The sequence below is a fragment of the Odontesthes bonariensis genome, chromosome 8, assembly GCF_027942865.1.
Source record: "Odontesthes bonariensis isolate fOdoBon6 chromosome 8, fOdoBon6.hap1, whole genome shotgun sequence".
Lineage (NCBI taxonomy): Eukaryota > Metazoa > Chordata > Actinopteri > Atheriniformes > Atherinopsidae > Odontesthes > Odontesthes bonariensis.
In genome coordinates this window covers 20,287,802-20,311,792 of record NC_134513.1, presented here as the reverse complement: position 1 = coordinate 20,311,792, position 23,991 = coordinate 20,287,802, and the positions used below count along the sequence as shown (strand labels likewise).

Here is a 23,991-nt window from a genome sequence, read left to right as displayed (position 1 = left end):
ACTTTAAGAGGAGAGATGTCAGCAGACTGGACAGGCTGCTGAGGAAAGCTGGCTCTGTGGCTGCTGCAGAGCTGGAGTCCTTAACATCAGATGCAGAGAAAAGGACTCTGAACAAGCTGCTGTCCATTATGGACGATGAGCAACTGTGATTTGTGCTGAGTGCTGACAGAAACAGCTGACATTAACAAAGTGTGTCAGTGCTGCAGGTTATTTTCACCAGCACTCATGGAAATATAGTGTGGAGGAGGTGTCTAAGAAAGGATTGCAGTTCCCACAGTCCCTGAAGGCAGCATGATGGGGGTCCCTTCAGCCTCCTCTGTTATTCTGGCAGTCAGGATTTAACCCCCCTGTCAGCTGACGTCCTGGCTCTCAAAGCAGGTCAGCAGCAAAAGTTTGAAAGTGAAAAAACGGATCAGAAGGTAGAAAAAAGTTCAGAATCTGACAGAAAGTTTGAATCTGAAAACAGAAAACATCTCAAATATGAAGAAATGAGACTAAAGTGGAAATAAAAAATCTATGAAAGAAGAATGAACTTTACATTCAAACTGAAATAAACGTCTGCTGCACTTTTTTTCACTTTGAATCTGGTTTTTTGTTCCTCAGAGAAACTGATGAAGCTTCATGTTTCTTATCTGCTGTTTCTCAGCCTGCATTCACTCACATGCTGCTCACAGCAACTCTGAGCTCTTACTGAATAAAACAGGTGGGAACAGCTCCCACACAGCCAGCAGGGGAACAGAACAGCATGTATCTGCAGTGATGCAGCAGTCCCTGCCTCCCTCCTTCATGGCAGCTCAGTGATCATCCTTTGTGTCTGTGTTGGGCTCACCTGCACAGGGTCGCAGCACTTCACCTGTTCAGCTTCTCTTTGGCTGCACAGCTATCAAACACTGACTCTGCTGCATGTTTTCACACATTTCTCACCTGATGGAAAGCTGCTCACACACACTCACAGCCTCCTTCCATCTGCTGTTACCTAGCAACAAGTTAGCTCACAGCTTTTCTTCCATCCATCGTCCAATCATGTTATTCTTCTTCTGATAAACTCTTCTTTGTGTTTTCCTCACAGTCACTAAATGTCAGCATCACTTTCAGTTGGACTTGACATTGTGTAACAGAGGGAATTATTGATAGAATTCATGAAATAAAGCTCAACTGAAAGTGATTTCCTTTCAGTTATCAGTGGGAGAAGCTTTTTGGCTGGATTTTGTCATCATGAATGAATCTGACTGAAGATAACTGCTGCTGTGATGAAAGCTGCTTTCTAACCAAGTCAAAGATTGTTCATTTCCAACAGTGTTGGAGGGGAGTTTGTTAGTATCAGCTGATTAACGGGCTTTTGGAGTTTTGCTGCTCCAAACTGTTGTTATTGTTTCAGACAGAAATATTCACCAACTCTGGAGCTCTAGAAGCATCAGCCAGTGATTCTAGATTTGTTTCTGTCTGACAGATTCACTGTGTTTTCTCATTATTTAATGAATCATCATTTCATCAACTAAACCACTGAAGAAGAAAACAGACTTTACCATGAAGACCAGCACAACTTTCACATCATATTAATCTAAACAAACAACTAAAACATGGTGTCTGACCTCAGAGTCTTCAGTCCACAGTGAGGACTCTGCAGAAAGCTGCACAGCTCCTTCGCTGCAGAGTCACTGATGATGTTCCCGCTCAGGTCCAGTTCTGTCAGATGGGAGGGGTTGGACTTCAGAGCAGAGACCACAGAAGCACAGCTGATCTCTGACAACCTGCAGTCCCTCAATCTGAATAAAGAATAAAACATGTGAGCTGAAGCCAACAGGATGCAGGTTAAAACAGTCAAACAGAACAAGTGAAAAAGAGCTCTCATTAATATTAATGACAACATGCTGCTGCTTCAATAAAGACGGAGTGACTTCAGCTCTTAAACTCTGCCAGCTCCACCAGTGGCTCCATCCATTCAAACTCATGTTGTGCAGCCAAATGATTCAAGTTTCAAAGAAAACAAACATGTCAGGAGGAACTTTGGAGCAAATGGGAACAAACTGATAGAAATGGAGATCAGGTTCACTGTTTTATTGAAGGTTAAAGGCACAAAAACATGGTGCAGTGATGTTTAATGTAATCATGGAATCAAACTTCTTTAAAGAGTCGACAGCAGCAGAACTTGTTACTGTGACTTGTTGTGTTTGAATATCTCAGTCAGTGCAAACATTACAGAGCCTTAGAAAAGTGTTGGAACCATCCAGAGGTGGACTGATTGATCAGTTTGGCTGATTAATGGATGCTGATGGACGCTTTGACTAACTATCAGAATCAGTCAGGTATTCTGGCAGTCAGGATTTAACCCCCCTGTCAGCTGACGTCCTGGCTCTCAAAGCAGGTCAGCAGCAAAAGTTTGAAAGTGAAAAAACGGATCAGAAGGTGGAAAAAAGTTCAGAATCTGACAGAAAGTTTGAATCTGAAAACAGAAAACATCTCAAATATGAAGAAATGAGACTAAAGTGGAAATAAAACACTATGAAAGAAGAATGAACTTTACATTCAAACTGAAATAAACGTCTGCTGCACTTTTTTTCACTTTGAATCTGTTTTTTTGTTCCTCAAAGAAACTGATGAAGCTTCATGTTTCTTATCTGCTGTTTCTCAGCCTGCATTCACTCACATGCTGCTCACAGCAACTCTGAGCTCTTACTGAATAAAACAGCTGGGAACAGCTCCCACACAGCCAGCAGGGGAACAGAACAGCATGTATCTGCAGTGATGCAGCAGTCCCTGCCTCCCTCCTTCATGGCAGCTCAGTGATCATCCTTTGTGTCTGTGTTGGGCTCACCTGCACAGGGTCGCAGCACTTCACCTGTTCAGCTTCTCTTTGGCTGCACAGCTATCAAACACTGACTCTGCTGCATGTTTTCACACATTTCTCACCTGATGGAAAGCTGCTCACACACACTCACAGCCTCCTTCCATCTGCTGTTACCTAGCAACAAGTTAGCTCACAGCTTTTCTTCCATCCATCGTCCAATCATGTTATTCTTCTTCTGATAAACTCTTCTTTGTGTTTTCCTCACAGTCACTAAATGTCAGCATCACTTTCAGTTGGACTTGGCATTGTGTAACAGAGGGAATTATTGATAGAATTCATGAAATAAAGCGCAACTGAAAGTGATTTCCTTTCAGTTATTAGTGGGAGAAGCTTTTTGGCTGGATTTTGTCATCATGAATGAATCTGACTGAAGATAAGTGCTGCTGTGATGAAAGCTGCTTTCTAACCAAGTCAAATATTGTTCATTTCCAACAGTGTTGGAGGGGAGTTTGTTAGTATCAGCTGATTAACGGGCTTTTGGAGTTTTGCTGCTCCAAACTGTTGTTATTGTTTCAGACAGAAATATTCACCAACTCTGGAGCTCTAGAAGCATCAGCCAGTGATTCTAGATTTGTTTCTGTCTGACAGATTCACTGTGTTTTCTTATTATTTAAAGCTGCAGTCTGCAAGATTTGTTGTTGTCATACGTAAAGTCCTAATTTTTGGCATTTTAAGAGTTTACATGATCTATCAGAACTCTTGAAGTTGAAAACGGTGACCTCCGTAGTCGCAAAATGCAAGAAATGCTTATTTTTTAACCGAAAAATAAAAAGTTATTCAACTTCCTGTCCCGCCCCATCAAAACACATGAGAACTCGTGCACGCCAGATGAGCCTACACGACTCCTCATTCATCAACTCACCTGTCATTTGCGATCATGGAAGACACAGTAAGTAGACTAGCCCGTAATGAAGTTCAATAGTCTAGATAAATAAGCGTGGGGACGAGCCTACCTTGTATCGCGCGTGCACAATCGGTGATTGACAGGCAGCAGAGCCCAGCTCGTAACCTGATTGGTTACCTTTTACCGGACCGGTCTGCAATTTTGTAAACAAACCTGCTGGCTTTGGAGGGACCTAGCGGGACATATGGGGGACCTAGAGAACTCATTTTTTTTTGTATTGGGGTATTTAATGTACTACTTTCAGAATCCCCGGACAGTTCCAGGCATTATGCTTGAAAAAGAGTTGCAGACTGCAGCTTTAATGAATCATCATTTCATCAACTAAACCACTGAAGAAGAAAACAGACTTTACCATGAAGACCAGCACAACTTTCACATCATATTAATCTGAACAAACAACTAAAACATGGTGTCTGACCTCAGAGTCTTCAGTCCACAGTGAGGACTCTGCAGAAAGCTGCACAGCTCCTTCTCTGCAGAGTCACTGATGATGTTCCAGCTCAGGTCCAGTTCTGTCAGATGGGAGGGGTTGGACTTCAGAGCAGAGACCAGAGAAGCACAGCTGATCTCTGACAACCTGCAGCTCCTCAATCTGAATAAAGAATAAAACATGTGAGCTGAAGCCAACAGGATGCAGGTTAAAACAGTCCAACAGAACAAGTGAAAAAGAGCTCTCATTAATATTAATGACAACATGCTGCTGCTTCAATAAAGACGGAGTGACTTCAGCTCTTAAACTCTGCCAGCTCCACCAGTGGCTCCATCCATACAAACTCATGTTGTGCAGCCAAATGATTCAAGTTTCAAAGAAAACAAACATGTCAGGAGGAACTTTGGAGCAAATGGGAACAAACTGATAGAAATGGAGATCAGGTTCACTGTTTTATTGAAGGTTAAAGGCACAAAAACATGGTGCAGTGATGTTTAATGTAATCATGGAATCAAACTTCTTTAAAGAGTCGACAGCAGCAGAACTTGTTACTGTGACTTGTTGTGTTTGAATATCTCAGTCAGTGCAAACATTACAGAGCCTTAGAAAAGTGTTGGAACCATCCAGAGGTGGACTGATTGATCAGTTTGGCTGATTAATGGATGCTGATGGACGCTTTGACTAACTATCAGAATCAGTCAGGTATTCTGGCAGTCAGGATTTAACCCCCCTGTCAGCTGACGTCCTGGCTCTCAAAGCAGGTCAGCAGCAAAAGTTTGAAAGTGAAAAAACGGATCAGAAGGTGGAAAAAAGTTCAGAATCTGACAGAAAGTTTGAATCTGAAAACAGAAAACATCTCAAATATGAAGAAATGAGACTAAAGTGGAAATAAAACACTATGAAAGAAGAATGAACTTTACATTCAAACTGAAATAAACGTCTGCTGCACTTTTTTTCACTTTGAATCTGGTTTTTTGTTCCTCAGAGAAACTGATGAAGCTTCATGTTTCTTATCTGCTGTTTCTCAGCCTGCATTCACTCACATGCTGCTCACAGCAACTCTGAGCTCTTACTGAATAAAACAGCTGGGAACAGCTCCCACACAGCCAGCAGGGGAACAGAACAGCATGTATCTGCAGTGATGCAGCAGTCCCTGCCTCCCTCCTTCATGGCAGCTCAGTGATCATCCTTTGTGTCTGTGTTGGGCTCACCTGCACAGGGTCGCAGCACTTCACCTGTTCAGCTTCTCTTTGGCTGCACAGCTATCAAACACTGACTCTGCTGCATGTTTTCACACATTTCTCACCTGATGGAAAGCTGCTCACACACACTCACAGCCTGCTTCCATCTGCTGTTACCTAGCAACAAGTTAGCTCACAGCTTTTCTTCCATCCATCGTCCAATCATGTTATTCTTCTTCTGATAAACTCTTCTTTGTGTTTTCCTCACAGTCACTAAATGTCAGCATCACTTTCAGTTGGACTTGACATTGTGTAACAGAGGGAATTATTGATAGAATTCATGAAATAAAGCTCAACTGAAAGTGATTTCCTTTCAGTTATTAGTGGGAGAAGCTTTTTGGCTGGATTTTATCATCATGAATGAATCTGACTGAAGATAACTGCTGCTGTGATGAAAGCTGCTTTCTAACCAAGTCAAAGATTGTTCATTTCCAACAGTGTTGGAGGGGAGTTTGTTAGTATCAGCTGATTAACGGGCTTTTGGAGTTTTGCTGCTCCAAACTGTTGTTGTTGTTTCAGCCAGAAATATTCACCAACTCTGGAGCTCTAGAAGCATCAGCCAGTGATTCTAGATTTGTTTCTGTCTGACAGATTCACTGTGTTTTCTCATTATTTAATGAATCATCATTTCATCAACTAAACCACTGAAGAAGAAAACAGACTTTACCATGAAGACCAGCACAACTTTCACATCATATTAATCTGAACAAACAACTAAAACATGGTGTCTGACCTCAGAGTCTTCAGTCCACAGTGAGGACTCTGCAGAAAGCTGCACAGCTCCTTCGCTGCAGAGTCACTGATGCTGTTGTAGCTCAGGTCCAGTTCTGTCAGATGGGAGGGGTTGGACTTCAGAGCAGAGACCACAGAAGCACAGCTGATCTCTGACAACCTGCAGTCCCTCAATCTGAATAAAGAATAAAACATGTGAGCTGAAGCCAACAGGATGCAGGTTAAAACAGTCCAACAGAACAAGTGAAAAAGAGCTCTCATTAATATTAATGACAACATGCTGCTGCTTCAATAAAGACGGAGTGACTTCAGCTCTTAAACTCTGCCAGCTCCACCAGTGGCTCCATCCATTCAAACTCATGTTGTGCAGCCAAATGATTCAAGTTTCAAAGAAAACAAACATGTCAGGAGGAACTTTGGAGCAAATGGGAACAAACTGATAGAAATGGAGATCAGGTTCACTGTTTTATTGAAGGTTAAAGGCACAAAAACATGGTGCAGTGATGTTTAATGTAATCATGGAATCAAACTTCTTTAAAGAGTCGACAGCAGCAGAACTTGTTACTGTGACTTGTTGTGTTTGAATATCTCAGTCAGTGCAAACATTACAGAGCCTTAGAAAAGTGTTGGAACCATCCAGAGGTGGACTGATTGATCAGTTTGGCTGATTAATGGATGCTGATGGACGCTTTGACTAACTATCAGAATCAGTCAGGTATTCTGGCAGTCAGGATTTAACCCCCCTGTCAGCTGACGTCCTGGCTCTCAAAGCAGGTCAGCAGCAAAAGTTTGAAAGTGAAAAAACGGATCAGAAGGTGGAAAAAAGTTCAGAATCTGACAGAAAGTTTGAATCTGAAAACAGAAAACATCTCAAATATGAAGAAATGAGACTAAAGTGGAAATAAAACACTATGAAAGAAGAATGAACTTTACATTCAAACTGAGATAAACGTCTGCTGCACTTTTTTTCACTTTGAATCTGGTTTTTTGTTCCTCAGAGAAACTGATGAAGCTTCATGTTTGTTATCTGCTGTTTCTCAGCCTGCATTCACTCACATGCTGCTCACAGCAACTCTGAGCTCTTACTGAATAAAACAGCTGGGAACAGCTCCCACACAGCCAGCAGGGGAACAGAACAGCATGTATCTGCAGTGATGCAGCAGTCCCTGCCTCCCTCCTTCATGGCAGCTCAGTGATCATCCTTTGTGTCTGTGTTGGGCTCACCTGCACAGGGTCGCAGCACTTCACCTGTTCAGCTTCTCTTTGGCTGCACAGCTATCAAACACTGACTCTGCTGCATGTTTTCACACATTTCTCACCTGATGGAAAGCTGCTCACACACACTCACAGCCTCCATCCATCTGCTGTTACCTAGCAACAAGTTAGCTCACAGCTTTTCTTCCATCCATCGTCCAATCATGTTTTTCTTCTTCTGATAAACTCTTCTTTGTGTTTTCCTCACAGTCACTAAATGTCAGCATCACTTTCAGTTGGACTTGGCATTGTGTAACAGAGGGAATTATTGATAGAATTCATGAAATAAAGCGCAACTGAAAGTGATTTCCTTTCAGTTATCAGTGGGAGAAGCTTTTTGGCTGGATTTTGTCATCATGAATGAATCTGACTGAAGATAACTGCTGCTGTGATGAAAGCTGCTTTCTAACCAAGTCAAAGATTGTTCATTTCCAACAGTGTTGGAGGGGAGTTTGTTAGTATCAGCTGATTAACGGGCTTTTGGAGTTTTGCTGCTCCAAACTGTTGTTGTTGTTTCAGCCAGAAATATTCACCAACTCTGGAGCTCTAGAAGCATCAGCCAGTGATTCTAGATTTGTTTCTGTCTGACAGATTCACTGTGTTTTCTCATTATTTAATGAATCATCATTTCATCAACTAAACCACTGAAGAAGAAAACAGACTTTACCATGAAGACCAGCACAACTTTCACATCATATTAATCTGAACAAACAACTAAAACATGGTGTCTGACCTCAGAGTCTTCAGTCCACAGTGAGGACTCTGCAGAAAGCTGCACAGCTCCTTCGCTGCAGAGTCACTGATGATGTTCCCGCTCAGGTCCAGTTCTGTCAGATGGGAGGGGTTGGACTTCAGAGCAGAGACCACAGAAGCACAGCTGATCTCTGACAACCTGCAGTCCCTCAATCTGAATAAAGAATAAAACATGTGAGCTGAAGCCAACAGGATGCAGGTTAAAACAGTCCAACAGAACAAGTGAAAAAGAGCTCTCATTAATATTAATGACAACATGCTGCTGCTTCAATAAAGACGGAGTGACTTCAGCTCTTAAACTCTGCCAGCTCCACCAGTGGCTCCATCCATTCAAACTCATGTTGTGCAGCCAAATGATTCAAGTTTCAAAGAAAACAAACATGTCAGGAGGAACTTTGGAGCAAATGGGAACAAACTGATAGAAATGGAGATCAGGTTCACTGTTTTATTGAAGGTTAAAGGCACAAAAACATGGTGCAGTGATGTTTAATGTAATCATGGAATCAAACTTCTTTAAAGAGTCGACAGCAGCAGAACTTGTTACTGTGACTTGTTGTGTTTGAATATCTCAGTCAGTGCAAACATTACAGAGCCTTAGAAAAGTGTTGGAACCATCCAGAGGTGGACTGATTGATCAGTTTGGCTGATTAATGGATGCTGATGGACGCTTTGACTAACTATCAGAATCAGTCAGGTATTCTGGCAGTCAGGATTTAACCCCCCTGTCAGCTGACGTCCTGGCTCTCAAAGCAGGTCAGCAGCAAAAGTTTGAAAGTGAAAAAACGGATCAGAAGGTGGAAAAAAGTTCAGAATCTGACAGAAAGTTTGAATCTGAAAACAGAAAACATCTCAAATATGAAGAAATGAGACTAAAGTGGAAATAAAAACACTATGAAAGAAGAATGAACTTTACATTCAAACTGAAATAAACGTCTGCTGCACTTTTTTTCACTTTGAATCTGGTTTTTTGTTCCTCAGAGAAACTGATGAAGCTTCATGTTTCTTATCTGCTGTTTCTCAGCCTGCATTCACTCACATGCTGCTCACAGCAACTCTGAGCTCTTACTGAATAAAACAGCTGGGAACAGCTCCCACACAGCCAGCAGGGGAACAGAACAGCATGTATCTGCAGTGATGAAGCAGTCCCTGCCTCCCTCCTTCATGGCAGCTCAGTGATCATCCTTTGTGTCTGTGTTGGGCTCACCTGCACAGGGTCGCAGCACTTCACCTGTTCAGCTTCTCTTTGGCTGCACAGCTATCACACACTGACTCTGCTGCATGTTTTCACACATTTCTCACCTGATGGAAAGCTGCTCACACACACTCACAGCCTGCTTCCATCTGCTGTTACCTAGCAACAAGTTAGCTCACAGCTTTTCTTCCATCCATCGTCCAATCATGTTATTCTTCTTCTGATAAACTCTTCTTTGTGTTTTCCTCACAGTCACTAAATGTCAGCATCACTTTCAGTTGGACTTGACATTGTGTAACAGAGGGAATTATTGATAGAATTCATGAAATAAAGCTCAACTGAAAGTGATTTCCTTTCAGTTATTAGTGGGAGAAGCTTTTTGGCTGGATTTTGTCATCATGAATGAATCTGACTGAAGATAACTGCTGCTGTGATGAAAGCTGCTTTCTAACCAAGTCAAAGATTGTTCATTTCCAACAGTGTTGGAGGGGAGTTTGTTAGTATCAGCTGATTAACGGGCTTTTGGAGTTTTGCTGCTCCAAACTGTTGTTATTGTTTCAGACAGAAATATTCACCAACTCTGGAGCTCTAGAAGCATCAGCCAGTGATTCTAGATTTGTTTCTGTCTGACAGATTCACTGTGTTTTCTCATTATTTAATGAATCAGCATTTCATCAACTAAACCACTGAAGAAGGAAACAGACTTTACCATGAAGACCAGCACAACTTTCACATCATATTAATCTGAACAAACAACTAAAACATGGTGTCTGACCTCAGAGTCTTCAGTCCACAGTGAGGACTCTGCAGAAAGCTGCACAGCTCCTTCTCTGCAGAGTCACTGATGTTGTTCCAGCTCAGGTCCAGTTCTGTCAGATGGGAGGGGTTGGACTTCAGAGCAGAGACCACAGAAGCACAGCTGATCTCTGACAACCTGCAGCTCCTCAATCTGAATAAAGAATAAAACATGTGAGCTGAAGCCAACAGGATGCAGGTTAAAACAGTCCAACAGAACAAGTGAAAAAGAGCTCTCATTAATATTAATGACAACATGCTGCTGCTTCAATAAAGACGGAGTGACTTCAGCTCTTAAACTCTGCCAGCTCCACCAGTGGCTCCATCCATACAAACTCATGTTGTGCAGCCAAATGATTCAAGTTTCAAAGAAAACAAACATGTCAGGAGGAACTTTGGAGCAAATGGGAACAAACTGATAGAAATGGAGATCAGGTTCACTGTTTTATTGAAGGTTAAAGGCACAAAAACATGGTGCAGTGATGTTTAATGGAATCATGGAATCAAACTTCTTTAAAGAGTCGACAGCAGCAGAACTTGTTACTGTGACTTGTTGTGTTTGAATATCTCAGTCAGTGCAAACATTACAGAGCCTTAGAAAAGTGTTGGAACCATCCAGAGGTGGACTGATTGATCAGTTTGGCTGATTAATGGATGCTGATGGACGCTTTGACTAACTATCAGAATCAGTCAGGTATTCTGGCAGTCAGGATTTAACCCCCCTGTCAGCTGACGTCCTGGCTCTCAAAGCAGGTCAGCAGCAAAAGTTTGAAAGTGAAAAAACGGATCAGAAGGTGGAAAAAAGTTCAGAATCTGACAGAAAGTTTGAATCTGAAAACAGAAAACATCTCAAATATGAAGAAATGAGACTAAAGTGGAAATAAAACACTATGAAAGAAGAATGAACTTTACATTAAACTGAAATAAACGTCTGCTGCACTTTTTTTCACTTTGAATCTCGTTTTTTGTTCCTCAGAGAAACTGATGAAGCTTCATGTTTCTTATCTGCTGTTTCTCGGCCTGCATTCACTCACATGCTGCTCACAGCAACTCTGAGCTCTTACTGAATAAAACAGGTGGGAACAGCTCCCACACAGCCAGCAGGGGAACAGAACAGCATGTATCTGCAGTGATGCAGCAGTCCCTGCCTCCCTCCTTCATGGCAGCTCAGTGATCATCCTTTGTGTCTGTGTTGGGCTCACCTGCACAGGGTCGCAGCACTTCACCTGTTCAGCTTCTCTTTGGCTGCACAGCTATCAAACACTGACTCTGCTGCATGTTTTCACACATTTCTCACCTGATGGAAAGCTGCTCACACACACTCACAGCCTCCATCCATCTGCTGTTACCTAGCAACAAGTTAGCTCACAGCTTTTCTTCCATCCATCGTCCAATCATGTTATTCTTCTTCTGATAAACTCTTCTTTGTGTTTTCCTCACAGTCACTAAATGTCAGCATCACTTTCAGTTGGACTTGACATTGTGTAACAGAGGGAATTATTGATAGAATTCATGAAATAAAGCTCAACTGAAAGTGATTTCCTTTCAGTTATTAGTGGGAGAAGCTTTTTGGCTGGATTTTGTCATCATGAATGAATCTGACTGAAGATAACTGCTGCTGTGATGAAAGCTGCTTTCTAACCAAGTCAAAGATTGTTCATTTCCAACAGTGTTGGAGGGGAGTTTGTTAGTATCAGCTGATTAACGGGCTTTTGGAGTTTTGCTGCTCCAAACTGTTGTTATTGTTTCAGACAGAAATATTCACCAACTCTGGAGCTCTAGAAGCATCAGCCAGAGATTCTAGATTTGTTTCTGTCTGACAGATTCACTGTGTTTTCTCATTATTTAATGAATCAGCATTTCATCAACTAAACCACTGAAGAAGAAAACAGACTTTACCATGAAGACCAGCACAACTTTCACATCATATTAATCTGAACAAACAACTAAAACATGGTGTCTGACCTCAGAGTCTTCAGTCCACAGTGAGGACTCTGCAGAAAGCTGCACAGCTCCTTCGCTGCAGAGTCACTGATGGTGTTCCAGCTCAGGTCCAGTTCTGTCAGATGGGAGGGGTTGGACTTCAGAGCAGAGACCAGAGAAGCACAGCTGCTCTCTGACAACCTGCAGCCCCTCAATCTGAATAAAGAATAAAACATGTGAGCTGAAGCCAACAGGATGCAGGTTAAAACAGTCCAACAGAACAAGTGAAAAAGAGCTCTCATTAATATTAATGACAACATGCTGCTGCTTCAATAAAGACGGAGTGACTTCAGCTCTTAAACTCTGCCAGCTCCACCAGTGGCTCCATCCATACAAACTCATGTTGTGCAGCCAAATGATTCAAGTTTCAAAGAAAACAAACATGTCAGGAGGAACTTTGGAGCAAATGGGAACAAACTGATAGAAATGGAGATCAGGTTCACTGTTTTATTGAAGGTTAAAGGCACAAAAACATGGTGCAGTGATGTTTAATGTAATCATGGAATCAAACTTCTTTAAAGAGTCGACAGCAGCAGAACTTGTTACTGTGACTTGTTGTGTTTGAATATCTCAGTCAGTGCAAACATTACAGAGCCTTAGAAAAGTGTTGGAACCATCCAGAGGTGGACTGATTGATCAGTTTGGCTGATTAATGGATGCTGATGGACGCTTGGACTAACTATCAGAATCAGTGGAGTTTGAGGCTGATGGTTGGGAGACCTCCCCCATCTCCAGCAGGAAGCTACAAAGCTGAAGTCAAGGAGGAGTCAGAGTGTTAAGTTAAGCGTTTCCATTCAGTCTTTAAACATCCCAGCTTCCATCAGAGTCACATGATTTAGAAGCAGACAGAAACACAGCCGGCAGCAGCTCCACTGAGAGACTCATCTTCAGGAAATCCAAACACTGGACTAATGAGCAGATCAGTACAGATGCTCGCTACCAAAGCAGAAACTAAAAGATGGATCTTCTGCTGTTATCGGCTCATCCTGTTTTGTTACTGATGATCTCAGCTCAGCAAAGAACACCATGTGAGCAAATAGTCAGGTTCATTATGTTTGGATTTGAACTTTCACTGGATTTTTTTGGAGAGTTGGAAAACTATACATTTTTGAAAACTGTAATGTATAAGCAATCAGAAAAACAATGTTTACATTTGCACAGGTGTCTGCATGGCGGCCATCTTGGATTTTTCAAAATGGTGTCCCAAAAAACTAAATTTTGTAATTTCTCAGCTTCTGAATAAGCTAGAACATTGATTTTAACTGCTAAACCTACATTTTCAGGGTCACTGAATCTAATGGTGGTAGTTTTAATGTTCGAGTCGAGTGTGTCACCACCCAGCAAGGATTGGCTCTTTTAGCCCTTCTGCCCTAAATTCCTCAGGTTTATCTTGTCTTTTTGATCCCCTTGTTCCCTCAATAAACCTTTAAACTCCAACTTAACATGTGGAAATATTTCATGTTCCTCTCCTCTAACCCTAGCTGAGCGGGGCTCTGTAGCTGCAGCCTTTGTGTGTCACTCTGCAGACCGCCATGCTTTCTGTAGGACTGACAGACCTTTCTTCTAGGACTGGGCGATTAATCGAGTTTTACGATTTCTCGAGATGTTTTATGAAATCGAGAAAGATTTTGACATATCGAATTTCTCGAGTTAATGCTGTAGAACCTAAATGAACAAGATTTCGCCACTCTGATTTTCCTTCTGTGTTGTGGAGCTGTCCGCTCCCAGTGTTTCCCACACATAGACTAATTCGTGGCGGTGCGCCACAGATTCAACACCGGCTGCCACATATGGCGTTTCGTTATTTTTATTTTTTTTAACGCTATTTAAAAAAAATACTCGTATTCGTTAAGCTGCATGCATTTCCTTTCCCTGCTCTGCCTCCGTCTCTCTCTGTCCCTCGCGTCTCTCTCGCATAGCCTACTCACACACACACAGTCCCTCCCCTCCGTGCTTCCCTGGAAGCTTGCTAGCTCAGCGTCGCGTTAGATTAGCTCTATAGCTCTGGCTCAACCGAAAGACGGCTGGAGAAATTCACGAAAGGTTGGTATCACGTGCACCTTTATAAAATCACACATTAAAAAGTCCTATAAAAATATTTTATATTTTTAATACAATGTTGTCCCGTCCCGTCCCATAGCAAACACGCGATTACGCCTTTTTTATAAAGTTAACTAGTCGCAAGTTTGTCGTAAAAAAAAAAAAATGTAGTTGGGTAGTCGAGGTCAAAACACTAGCAGCTGTGAATCAAATAAAGTAGTTTTTTAACACTCTTACACTGAATGTTTGCTGCTTCAATCCACCACACATTGCCTTCACATCTGTGGGAAACACTGCGCTCCACTATATAACTGTCTACCCTCAGATTTTATGTTTATAATTACAATAAGGCAATATATTTCTTCCTTGGTTTGATAATGTTAAAAATGGTGCACAAGCACTTTGTTACTAGTACCTACCTCTAGGCACTTGGCTGCCTACCCGTTTGCACTTCAATAAAAAAAAACTTTGCTGAATTTGGTGCGATTTTTTTTTTTTTATATTATTTTTTCCTGCATAGATATCGAGATATATATCGTATATCGAGATACAGCAAACACTAATCGAGATTATTGTTTTTCTCAAAATCGCCCAGCCCTACTTTCTTCCAAGATATTAATACAGAAAGGACAACTTTTTTTCTCTTACTTTGACTCACTTTAAAAAGTTTCCACAGAGAAGTACATTTAAAAAGCTTAAACTGCACTTTAGTTATTGATTTATTTATTTTTAGAGTTTCTCATGTTCAAAACAGACAGCAAAACGAAATCTACACTTCAGGACGTACTGTGATAGAAAAAATCTGATCCTTTATGCTCACATTATCATTTCTACTTCTGTGTAACTGCTTATGTTGACGCATGCATGAGATTAATAGCTGCACTCGGGAGATCACCACTGTCCGCTCTAAGAACTGAGTGTCCCACAGCCTGGGCGGTATCAACACCGCTATCTGCTCCCAGCAGGACAGAAGGAAATGTCTCATGCATAGACGCAAGCATCCGTCTTCTCTGCCCTATAAAAGCTTCCTGAGAACTCTGCATCTCTGAACATTTGCATCACAGCTTCTGTATGTAAACCTTCCCTTGCTGCAGGATAATTAAATGTACTCTGCTTTTGAATTTCAGACAGTATTCCTGAGTAGGGTGGAATGCCCTCTCTGGGTCGGGAATGAGATCCTTCCCCAAGTGGAGGAGTTCAAGCATCTCGGGGTCTTGTTCAGGAGTGAGGGAAGAATGGAGCAGGAGATTGACAGACGGATCGGTGCGGCGTCTGCAGTGATGCGGGCTCTGCACCGGCCCGTCGTGGTGAAGAAGGAGCTGAGCCAGAAGGCGAAGCTCTCGATTTACCGGTCAGTCTATGTTCCTACCCTCACCTATGGTCACGAGCTGTGGGTAGTGACCGAAAGAACGAGATCGCGAATACAAGCGGCCAAAATGAGTTTCCTCCGCAGGGTGTCTGGGCTCTCCCTTAGAGATAGGGTGAGAAGCTCGGTCATCCGGGAGGGGCTCGGAGTAGAACCGCTGCTCCTCCGCATCCAGAGGAGTCAGATGAGGTGGCTCGGGCATCTGGTTAGGATGCCTCCTGGACGCCTCCCCGGTGAGGTGTTCCGGGCCCGTCCCACTGGGAGGAGGCCCCGGGGAAGACCCAGGACACGTTGGAGAGACTATGTTTCTCGGCTGGCCTGGGAACGCCTCGGGGTCCCCCCAGAAGAGCTGGAGGAAGTGGCCGGGGACAGGGACGTCTGGGTCTCTCTGCTCAAGCTGCTGCCCCCGCGACCCGACCCCCGGACCAGCGGAAGATAATGGATGGATGGATTCCTGAGTATTCTTATTCATTTTCCTGACATACTGAAAACATGCAGTCATCATGACTCTGAGGAGTCTGGGGAGAAAATATCTGATAAAAACAGCAACATTTCTGTGGACTGTGTGGAGCTGCTTTTGGACAGCTTCCAGATTTAGTCTGATAAAAAGCTGTAAAATATCCTTTTTTGTGCCATTTTAATATTAGGACTCAGACTTGGTGAGCAGCTGGGACTTGCAGATCCTGATTGCAGTCATCTACAGGCATCTGTTTAGAAAAATCACTTGGACATGATTTTTTCCCCCAGTGTGTTCAAACATGTCTTATTCACTTCCAGTAACACTTAGAAGGATTCTGTGTGTTTGGGAAATACATTCAGCTTCTGGTTCACTAAAGGATTATGTGGCTTTGTGGCCCGTTAAATGGCAGCAAACCAGAGGCTGCACATCTGTCTAATTCACAGTCACCTTCACAAAGGGTCAGGTTCACCTCAAACCCAATAACCATACAGATATCATCACTCTGTTCCAGTGCAGTGTGAGGAAAAAACAGCTCATATTTCTGTAAAGTAGTTTACTTTGGGTATGTGATGGATCTGTGTTTTAGGACAAATCTACAGGAATGGAAAGGAGTTCAAGCAAAAGAGCACTTTGGTATTTCTTTAAACTGTGTGTTATGTTTTATTATCAGAGTTATTTAAGCCAGATAATCAAAAGGCAGAACAGATCAAACTGTTTCATTGATCAAGGTACCTGGAAGCTGTTTTTAATCCATTTAAGCCAGAATTATATCAGCTCGCAGCTGAAAAGGTCATGAATCCTTACCTGAGTTTTTTCAGTCTGCAGTTTGGACTCTTCAGTCCAGCAGAGAGCTGCTTCACTCCTGAATCCTGCAGGTTTTTGTTGTTACTCAGGTCCAGTTCTGTCAGGCTGGAGGACTGGGAGCTGAGAACTGAGGACAGAGCTGCACAGCTTCTCTCTGAGAGGTTACAGCCATCCAGTCTGAGGAGGAAATGAGATGGAAGGAAATAACTTGATCCATTAATCAATCAAACTACATTTATATTAGTGGAAGAATTCTTTTCCCCTGTTTGTTTCTGTTTAAATGCAGAGGTGGGTATACAGTAATAGCCAAAAATTGTACTCAAGTAAAAGTAAAAAGTAGTCTTCCAAATAATTACTTGAGTAAGAGTAAAAAAAGTGCTTGGTGAAAAAACTACTCAAGTACTGAGTAACTGTTGAGTAACGTCTGATTTATTTGTTAACACAAGCATTCAATCAGACAGACAAAAATACTAAATAATCATCTTTAGGCAAATTAGAGTTAATCCAATTGATGAAATAGATTAAAATTAATTCATTAATAACAAAAAAGCTTAAATTAAAATAATCCAGGTAAATTCAAGTACTTCAATAAAAAATAAAAGAGACTTAGGAAATGTTTAAAACATATGTAACCCATATGTAACCTAAAAAAACAAACATTCGCCAATCCATGGAGGAAAAAAAGAGTTTAGGAAACTTAGCGCTACATGTTTCCTCAAGTTAGATGTTGAGTTTCTGAATGCTGAAATGTGCGTTTGTTTTGGTTGACACAGAAGACACATAATGTAGCTGCTGTTTCGCACTCTTTGTAAGGTAAACATGCTTTCAGTATGAGGCCTCGTCTGTGTCTTCATTTCCCACCGTTGATTCTGACATTTTTCATCTATTTCTTTTTTTGTTTGCCACGACTGTAAACTGTAAAGCTAACCCGTCCCGCCGCTGAGATCGAGTATGGTCATGTGACGAGACTGCACGGCTACGTTTGATTGGTGAAACACAGTCAGGTGGTAGAGCCTTTGGCGGAAGTCTCTCTCTCTGTCAGAATAAAACATTAAAATGAGGCGTACGCGGGGGGATAAAAATAATGAGGCGTAGAATACCAAAGAGGTAAGAAGAAAAGTAATGAGCTCATTGTGGCCTAATGTAGCAAAGTAAGAGTACAGTTTCTTCTTCACAAATCTACTCAAGTAAAAGTAAAAAGTATAGGGATTTAAAACTACTCCGAGAAGTATATTTTTTTCAAAAACTTACTCAAGTAAATGTAACTCGTTACTACCCACCTCTGTTTATATATCTATGGAAATTGTGTAAAAACATAAAATAAAATAAGCTAAATAGAGTTTTTGTCTCTGTTAATAAGTAAAGAATGTATTTAAAAAGAAATATATCTATGTTGTACGTAGGCTACAGAGCTTTGTTGGAGGCTTTGACCACTGGCAGCAGCCTCAGAAGAGCCTCCTCTGAAGCAGAGTATTTCTTCAGGTCAAACTCATCCAGATCTTTTCCTGATGACAGTAAGATGAAGACCAGAGCTGACCACTGAGCAGGAGACAGTTTATCTGTGGAGAGACGTCCTGAACTCAGGGCCTGTTGGATCTCCTCCACCAGAGAACGATCATTCAGTTCATTCAGACAGTGGAACAGATTGATGCTTCTCTCTGCAGACAGATTCTCACTGATCTTCTCCTTGATGTAATCGACTGTTTCCTGATTGGTCTGTGAGCTACTTCCTGTCTGTGTCAGCAGGCCCCGTAGGAGCCTGTGATTGGTCTGCAGGGAAAGACCCAGGAGGAAGCGGAGGAACAGGTCCAGGTGTCCATTTGGACTCTCTAAGGCCTTGTTCACAGCACTCTGGTGGAGATGTTTTAGACCTTGTTTATTGAACCATTTAGGCCACCAGGGGGTTGTTTGCTGCTCCATCAGGTTGATTCCAGAGTTGATGAAGGTCAGATGAACATGAAGAGCAGCCAGAAACTCCTGAACACTCAGATGGATGAAGCAGAACACCTTCTCCTGGTACAGCCCTCTCTCCTCTCTAAAGATCTGTGTGAACACTCCTGAGTACACTGAGGCTGCTGAGATATCGATGCCACACTCTGTCAGGTCTGATTCATAGAAGATCAGGTTTCCTTTCTGCAGCTGCTCAAAAGCCAGTTTTCCCAGAGACTCAATCATCTTCCTGCTCTCTGGACTCCAGTGTGGATCTGTCTCAGCTCCTCCATCATACTTGAGCTTCTTCACTTTGGCCTGAACCACCAGGAAGCGGATGTACATCTCAGTCAGGGTGCTGGGCAGCTCTGCTGCCTCTCTGGTTTCCAACACATCCTCCAGAACTGTAGCAGTGATCCAGCAGAAGACTGGGATGTGGCACATGATGTGGAGGCTTCGGGATGTCTGGATGTGGGAGATGATCCTGCTGGCCTGCTCCTCGTCTCTGAATCTCTTCCTGAAGTACTCCTCCTTCTGTGGGTCAGTGAACCCCCTGACCTCTGTCACCATGCCAACACAGTCAGGAGGGATCTGATTGGCTGCTGCAGATCGTGAGGTTATCCAGAGGCGAGCAGAGGGAAGCAGCTTCCCCCTGATGAGGTTTGTCAGCAGCACATCCACTGAGGTGGGCTCTGTAGCATCAGTCAGGGGCTCCTTGCTGTGGAAGTCCAGAGGAAGTCGACACTCATCCAGACCGTCAAAGATGAACACAACCTGGAACTCTTCAAAGCTGCAGATTCCTGCTTTTTTAACTTCATTAAAGAAGTGATGAACAAGTTCCACCAAGCTGAACTTTCTCTCTTTCAGCACATTCAGCTCTCTGAAAGTGAATGGAAACATGAAGTGGATGTCCTGGTTGGCTTTGCCTTCAGCCCAGTCCAGAGTGAACTTCTGTGTTAAAACTGTTTTCCCAATGCCAGCCACTCCCTTTGTCATCACTGTTCTGATTGGTTCATCTCTTCCAGGTGGGACTTTAAAGATGTCTTCTTGTCTGATGGATGTTTCTGCTCTGCCTGCTTTCCTGGATGCTGCTTCAATCTGTCTGACCTCATGTTCATCATTGACCTCTCCGGTCCCTCCCTCTGTGATGTAGAGCTCTGTGTAGATCTGATTCAGAAGGGTTGGCTTTCCTGCTTTAGGAATCCCCTCAAACACACACTGGAACTTCTTCTTCAGAGCACATTTAACTTTACGTCCACAAACTGCAGCAACAAGTTCTGAATGAAGACAGGAAATAACATCAGTAAATAAACATGTAAACCCTGTACAGAATGAGTATCTGAACATCTGCTGTTCTGTGTGCTGAGACATCAGTAAATGTGTCGTTTATCCAGCAGGTTAAACCTTTAGAGGAATCCTCTTACCGCTCTGCAGACGGTCAGCCAGCTCCTGCTGCTTCATTCTCCTCAGGAAGTGAACTGTGATCTTCACTAATGCCTCTCTGCTGCTCCTCTGCTCTTCATCCTCACCCTCCCTCTGACTCTCTAAGCATTCTGGGTAATCTGGACTCAGAACCTTCTGCATCTTCTTCAGCTCCTCCTTCACAAAAGTGAGCATGTTGTCCTCCAGCAGCTGGAACAGAAAACTATATGAATGAGCCAATCAGACTGAAACCATGGAGCCAAACATCAGATCCATGTTGGACACACTGACAACCCACTGGTCTACAGAGTGCAGCATGGAGATGGCTGTGAGCAGAACAGATGGAAAAGTAGTTGTTGTACATGTACAGACCATAAATATGGAGTCCAGCTGTGTTTGATGCTGTTGGGCAGACGGACCACTGGGACCCTCTGAGCTCTGCTGGTCCACTCTGTGGAGGAATCATGAAGAATGAGCTCACATTCTGTCTGTCCACACAGAGACAAACACAAGGTGAAGCTCCATGAAGGGATGTGTGGATGTGAACAGTGGATCAGAGGACTCCCTGTAGTGGGAAAGCTTTACTGGTCCTGCTGATCCCACTGAGAACCAACAGCTCAGTCTGCAGCTGCTTGGAGCTTTCAGCTCACTTTGGTTGGGTCCCAGCAGCTCTCACCAACCCCTTCAGAAAGCTTTCCCTCCCTGCTGAAGTGCCCTGGAGCAAGGCAGCCAGAGCCAGTGTGTGCTAGGATCGGACTGGTTGTACTGGGCAGCTCCCAGTGTGAAGGCCTCAGACGATGACTGTACAACATCATCTGATGATTGTTTCCCAAAGAGAGACAAACTTTCATTGTAGCTTCCAAAAGCTGTGTTCAGTTAACTGGAAGAAGCAGAGTTCCTGTCTGTTTACCGAGTTTCAGTTCAGTCTTTCAGGACAAACTTTTGTTCTGTTGCTCACTAATTTGAACTTCTCAAAGCTTGAAGCAGCGAACCAGCACCCTGCTGACTGTTCCTCTGCTGAACCTGGAACACATCACACCTCCATCAGCTCCATGTGGTTCAGACGTTCAGGTTTCTAATTCTGAATAAATCTGTCTGTCCTCCGCTTCTGATGAAAAAACTGTTTGGAACCCATTCAAAGTTAACCCAAAGATCATTTTCTGTATCATACATGTTGAAAATGTGTCATTTAAATCAACACAAACGAACAGACACACATATCAATGCTGATAAGTGTGTGAAGGTTCAAACTCTCATGATTAAATCTGTTATCCTCTACTTGGTAATGTCAGAACAGAAGTCCATCCAGACTAATAAAAAGTTTCACTTTACATGAGGACGACTAATCAGTTGCTCAGTCATGACTCAGATAAACTGCCCCAAAACCAAACAGATCACAGCTGCTAACATGATGTAGCAGCATCAATACTGACTCCCTCACACTGGGTATCCATGTAACCATCATCAGCTGATGATATGACACCTCCTGGAGTTGGAAATAGCAGCAGGTTACTATTGGAACTAATGAGCTGCTCATCCCACGTTAGAGCAGACAAACACATGTAAAGCAGCTTTGCTTCATGGTTCACAACCAGAAAAAGAGTGCAGTTACCCATCAGGCTCAGGGATGAGTCTCACCCCCAAACAGAGGAGTTTAATCATCTTGTTCATGAGTGATGATGACAAACTGGAGTAGGAGAGAGATTTTGGGTTTAGTCAGCAGCAATGAGGGCGCTGTGCCATTCTGTTGTGGTGAAGAGGGATGTTAGGACCCGGCTCTGCTCGGGACAGCAGCCTTCTTACTGTGAGGTGACGGTGCTCACCACCACACCACCAAGCAGGCCCCAACATGGACTCCTTTCTTTAATTATCTTTGTATGAGAGACTGAAAAAAATGTGTATCATTTTTATTTTGAGCAAAGTTTAACCGTGGCAGCAGGTGATGGAGGGCTGGGAACATAATCTATCTGTCCTCCTCCATCCAGCAGCACCTGCCGCCTGAGTGGAAGTTCCTGCCTACACTGTGTTAGAGCCAAAGCACAAAGGCGCCCCCTGCTGGACCAGCTGCTGTCCTGCAGACACTCAGAAACACCTCCTCCAACATCCATTCTTTCCTCTCTGACTGCTGTTTGTGGAAAACATCCAACACACACCGCTTCACATATGAACATAGAAATGGATGTGAAGCAGAGCTGAACTCACATTAAACACATGTTGGAGGAAAAACTGTTCAAACTGACTGCATTTTACTCTGTTACAACATTTACACTCAGCTCACCTGTTAAAGGATGGATGTTGGTCTGATTTGAATTCAATTGGACAACCCATTGACCGGTCACTCTTAAAGGACACACAGCTGGGTTCAGGTTCAGGTTCAGGTTCAGGTTCAGATTCAGGTTTGGATCTGAGAGAAAAACATTTGTTCTATTAAAACTCACTGAAATTTAACCACAATAAAAACACTGTTTTAATAAAGGCTGTGAGACCAAACATATAATTACAGACCTGGTGGACCAAATTGTTAAGAAAAATGAATAAAGAATTGAAACATCAAAGATCTGAACCATTATAACTAATTAATTTTACACTAATAATGTCTTCCATTGACCAGGGACTCTTCCAGGACACACAGCTGTAATCAGCTCTGAGTCTCTGATGGACTCTGACAGAAAAACACTTCTTTTATTAAAACAGACGTGTTCAGGAAAAGTCTCCTTCGCTGTTTCATCAAACTCAGAAATACATGATGACTGGAAAAACATCAGGATACTTTCAATATATTAGACTCCCAGTAAAAATCCATCAATGTTGTTTCCATGGAGACTCATCTCTTAATAAGAGGAGCAGCCAATGAGGTAAACCCTTTTACAGCCTGATAAGAGATCCAAATCAGTCTCCAGGTGAGAATCCTCTAAAAGACTTCAGTTACATCTCTGACCACAGGAAGTAGGCAGCAACTCTCCTGCAACTCTGTCATCAAGAGGGAAAACAATTTTGGCTTTCCTGAAACCATTTCACTGACCAGTTAGTAACTCATCACTGAGACAGCTTTCTGTATTATTAATGTTGAAAATGTGTCATTTAAATCAACACAAACGAACAGACACACATCAATGCTGATAAGTGTGTGAAAAACTGTTCAAACTGACTCTGCTACATTTTACTCTGTTACAACATTTACACTCAGCTCACCTGTTAAAGGATGGATGTTGGTCTGATTTGAATTCAATTGGACAACCCATTGACCGGTCACACTTAAAGGACACACAGCTGGGTTCAGGTTCAGGTTCAGGTTCAGGTTCTGGTTCAGGTGGGTTCCTGTGAATAAAGGTGGTTTGGTGATGTGAGTGCTGAGCTCTGACATGGAGAAGAGTCATGGACAGTTAGAGATGGTCCTCTCACCTCTGAGCTTTGCTCTGGCTCTCATGTTCCCCACACAGAGAGGTTTTAGTGTCCTCACACTGATCCATGCTGCTGAACTCACAGCTCACACACACTTTCTACCTTCTTCTGCAGAGGAAACACAAATCATTCATCTGCACATCAACTCACATCCTCCTTTCCATCATTTGGGCTGTAAAAAGATCAGCTGCTGTACTTCCATCAGTCCACTAGAAGGAGGCATGGAGCAGCACAGACATCATGATCCTGATGATGATGATGAAACATTTCCATTCACTGACACACACTGATTATCTGAACCTGCAGCATGATGATAAATCTGCTATCTGAAACACTCTGATGGGCTGAATGCAGGACTGAACTGTACATGAAGAGCTACACTGCAGATAAGTAGCAGCAGGACTCCAGAAATCCATCCTGCAGGATCACTGCAGAC

The 23,991-nt window shown here is 42.8% G+C and overlaps 1 protein-coding gene across 1 annotated transcript in view; it reads right to left on the bottom strand.

The window, feature by feature from the left end:
* LOC142385945 (uncharacterized) overlaps positions 1-22,545 on the bottom strand; it is a 24,569-nt gene extending 2,024 nt beyond the window's left edge. The window contains exons 1-6 of the mRNA XM_075472620.1: positions 22,432-22,545; positions 20,526-20,604; positions 20,156-20,363; positions 19,282-20,008; positions 6,157-6,330; positions 1,593-1,766 (exon numbers count right to left, since the gene is read on the bottom strand). Of these exons, the coding sequence (XP_075328735.1) occupies positions 1,593-1,766; positions 6,157-6,330; positions 19,282-20,008; positions 20,156-20,363; positions 20,526-20,604; positions 22,432-22,481 (1,412 nt within the window). The 5' untranslated portion in view covers positions 22,482-22,545. The remainder of the gene's footprint in view (positions 1-1,592; positions 1,767-6,156; positions 6,331-19,281; positions 20,009-20,155; positions 20,364-20,525; positions 20,605-22,431) is intronic.
* Positions 22,546-23,991: the final 1,446 nt, after the last annotated feature.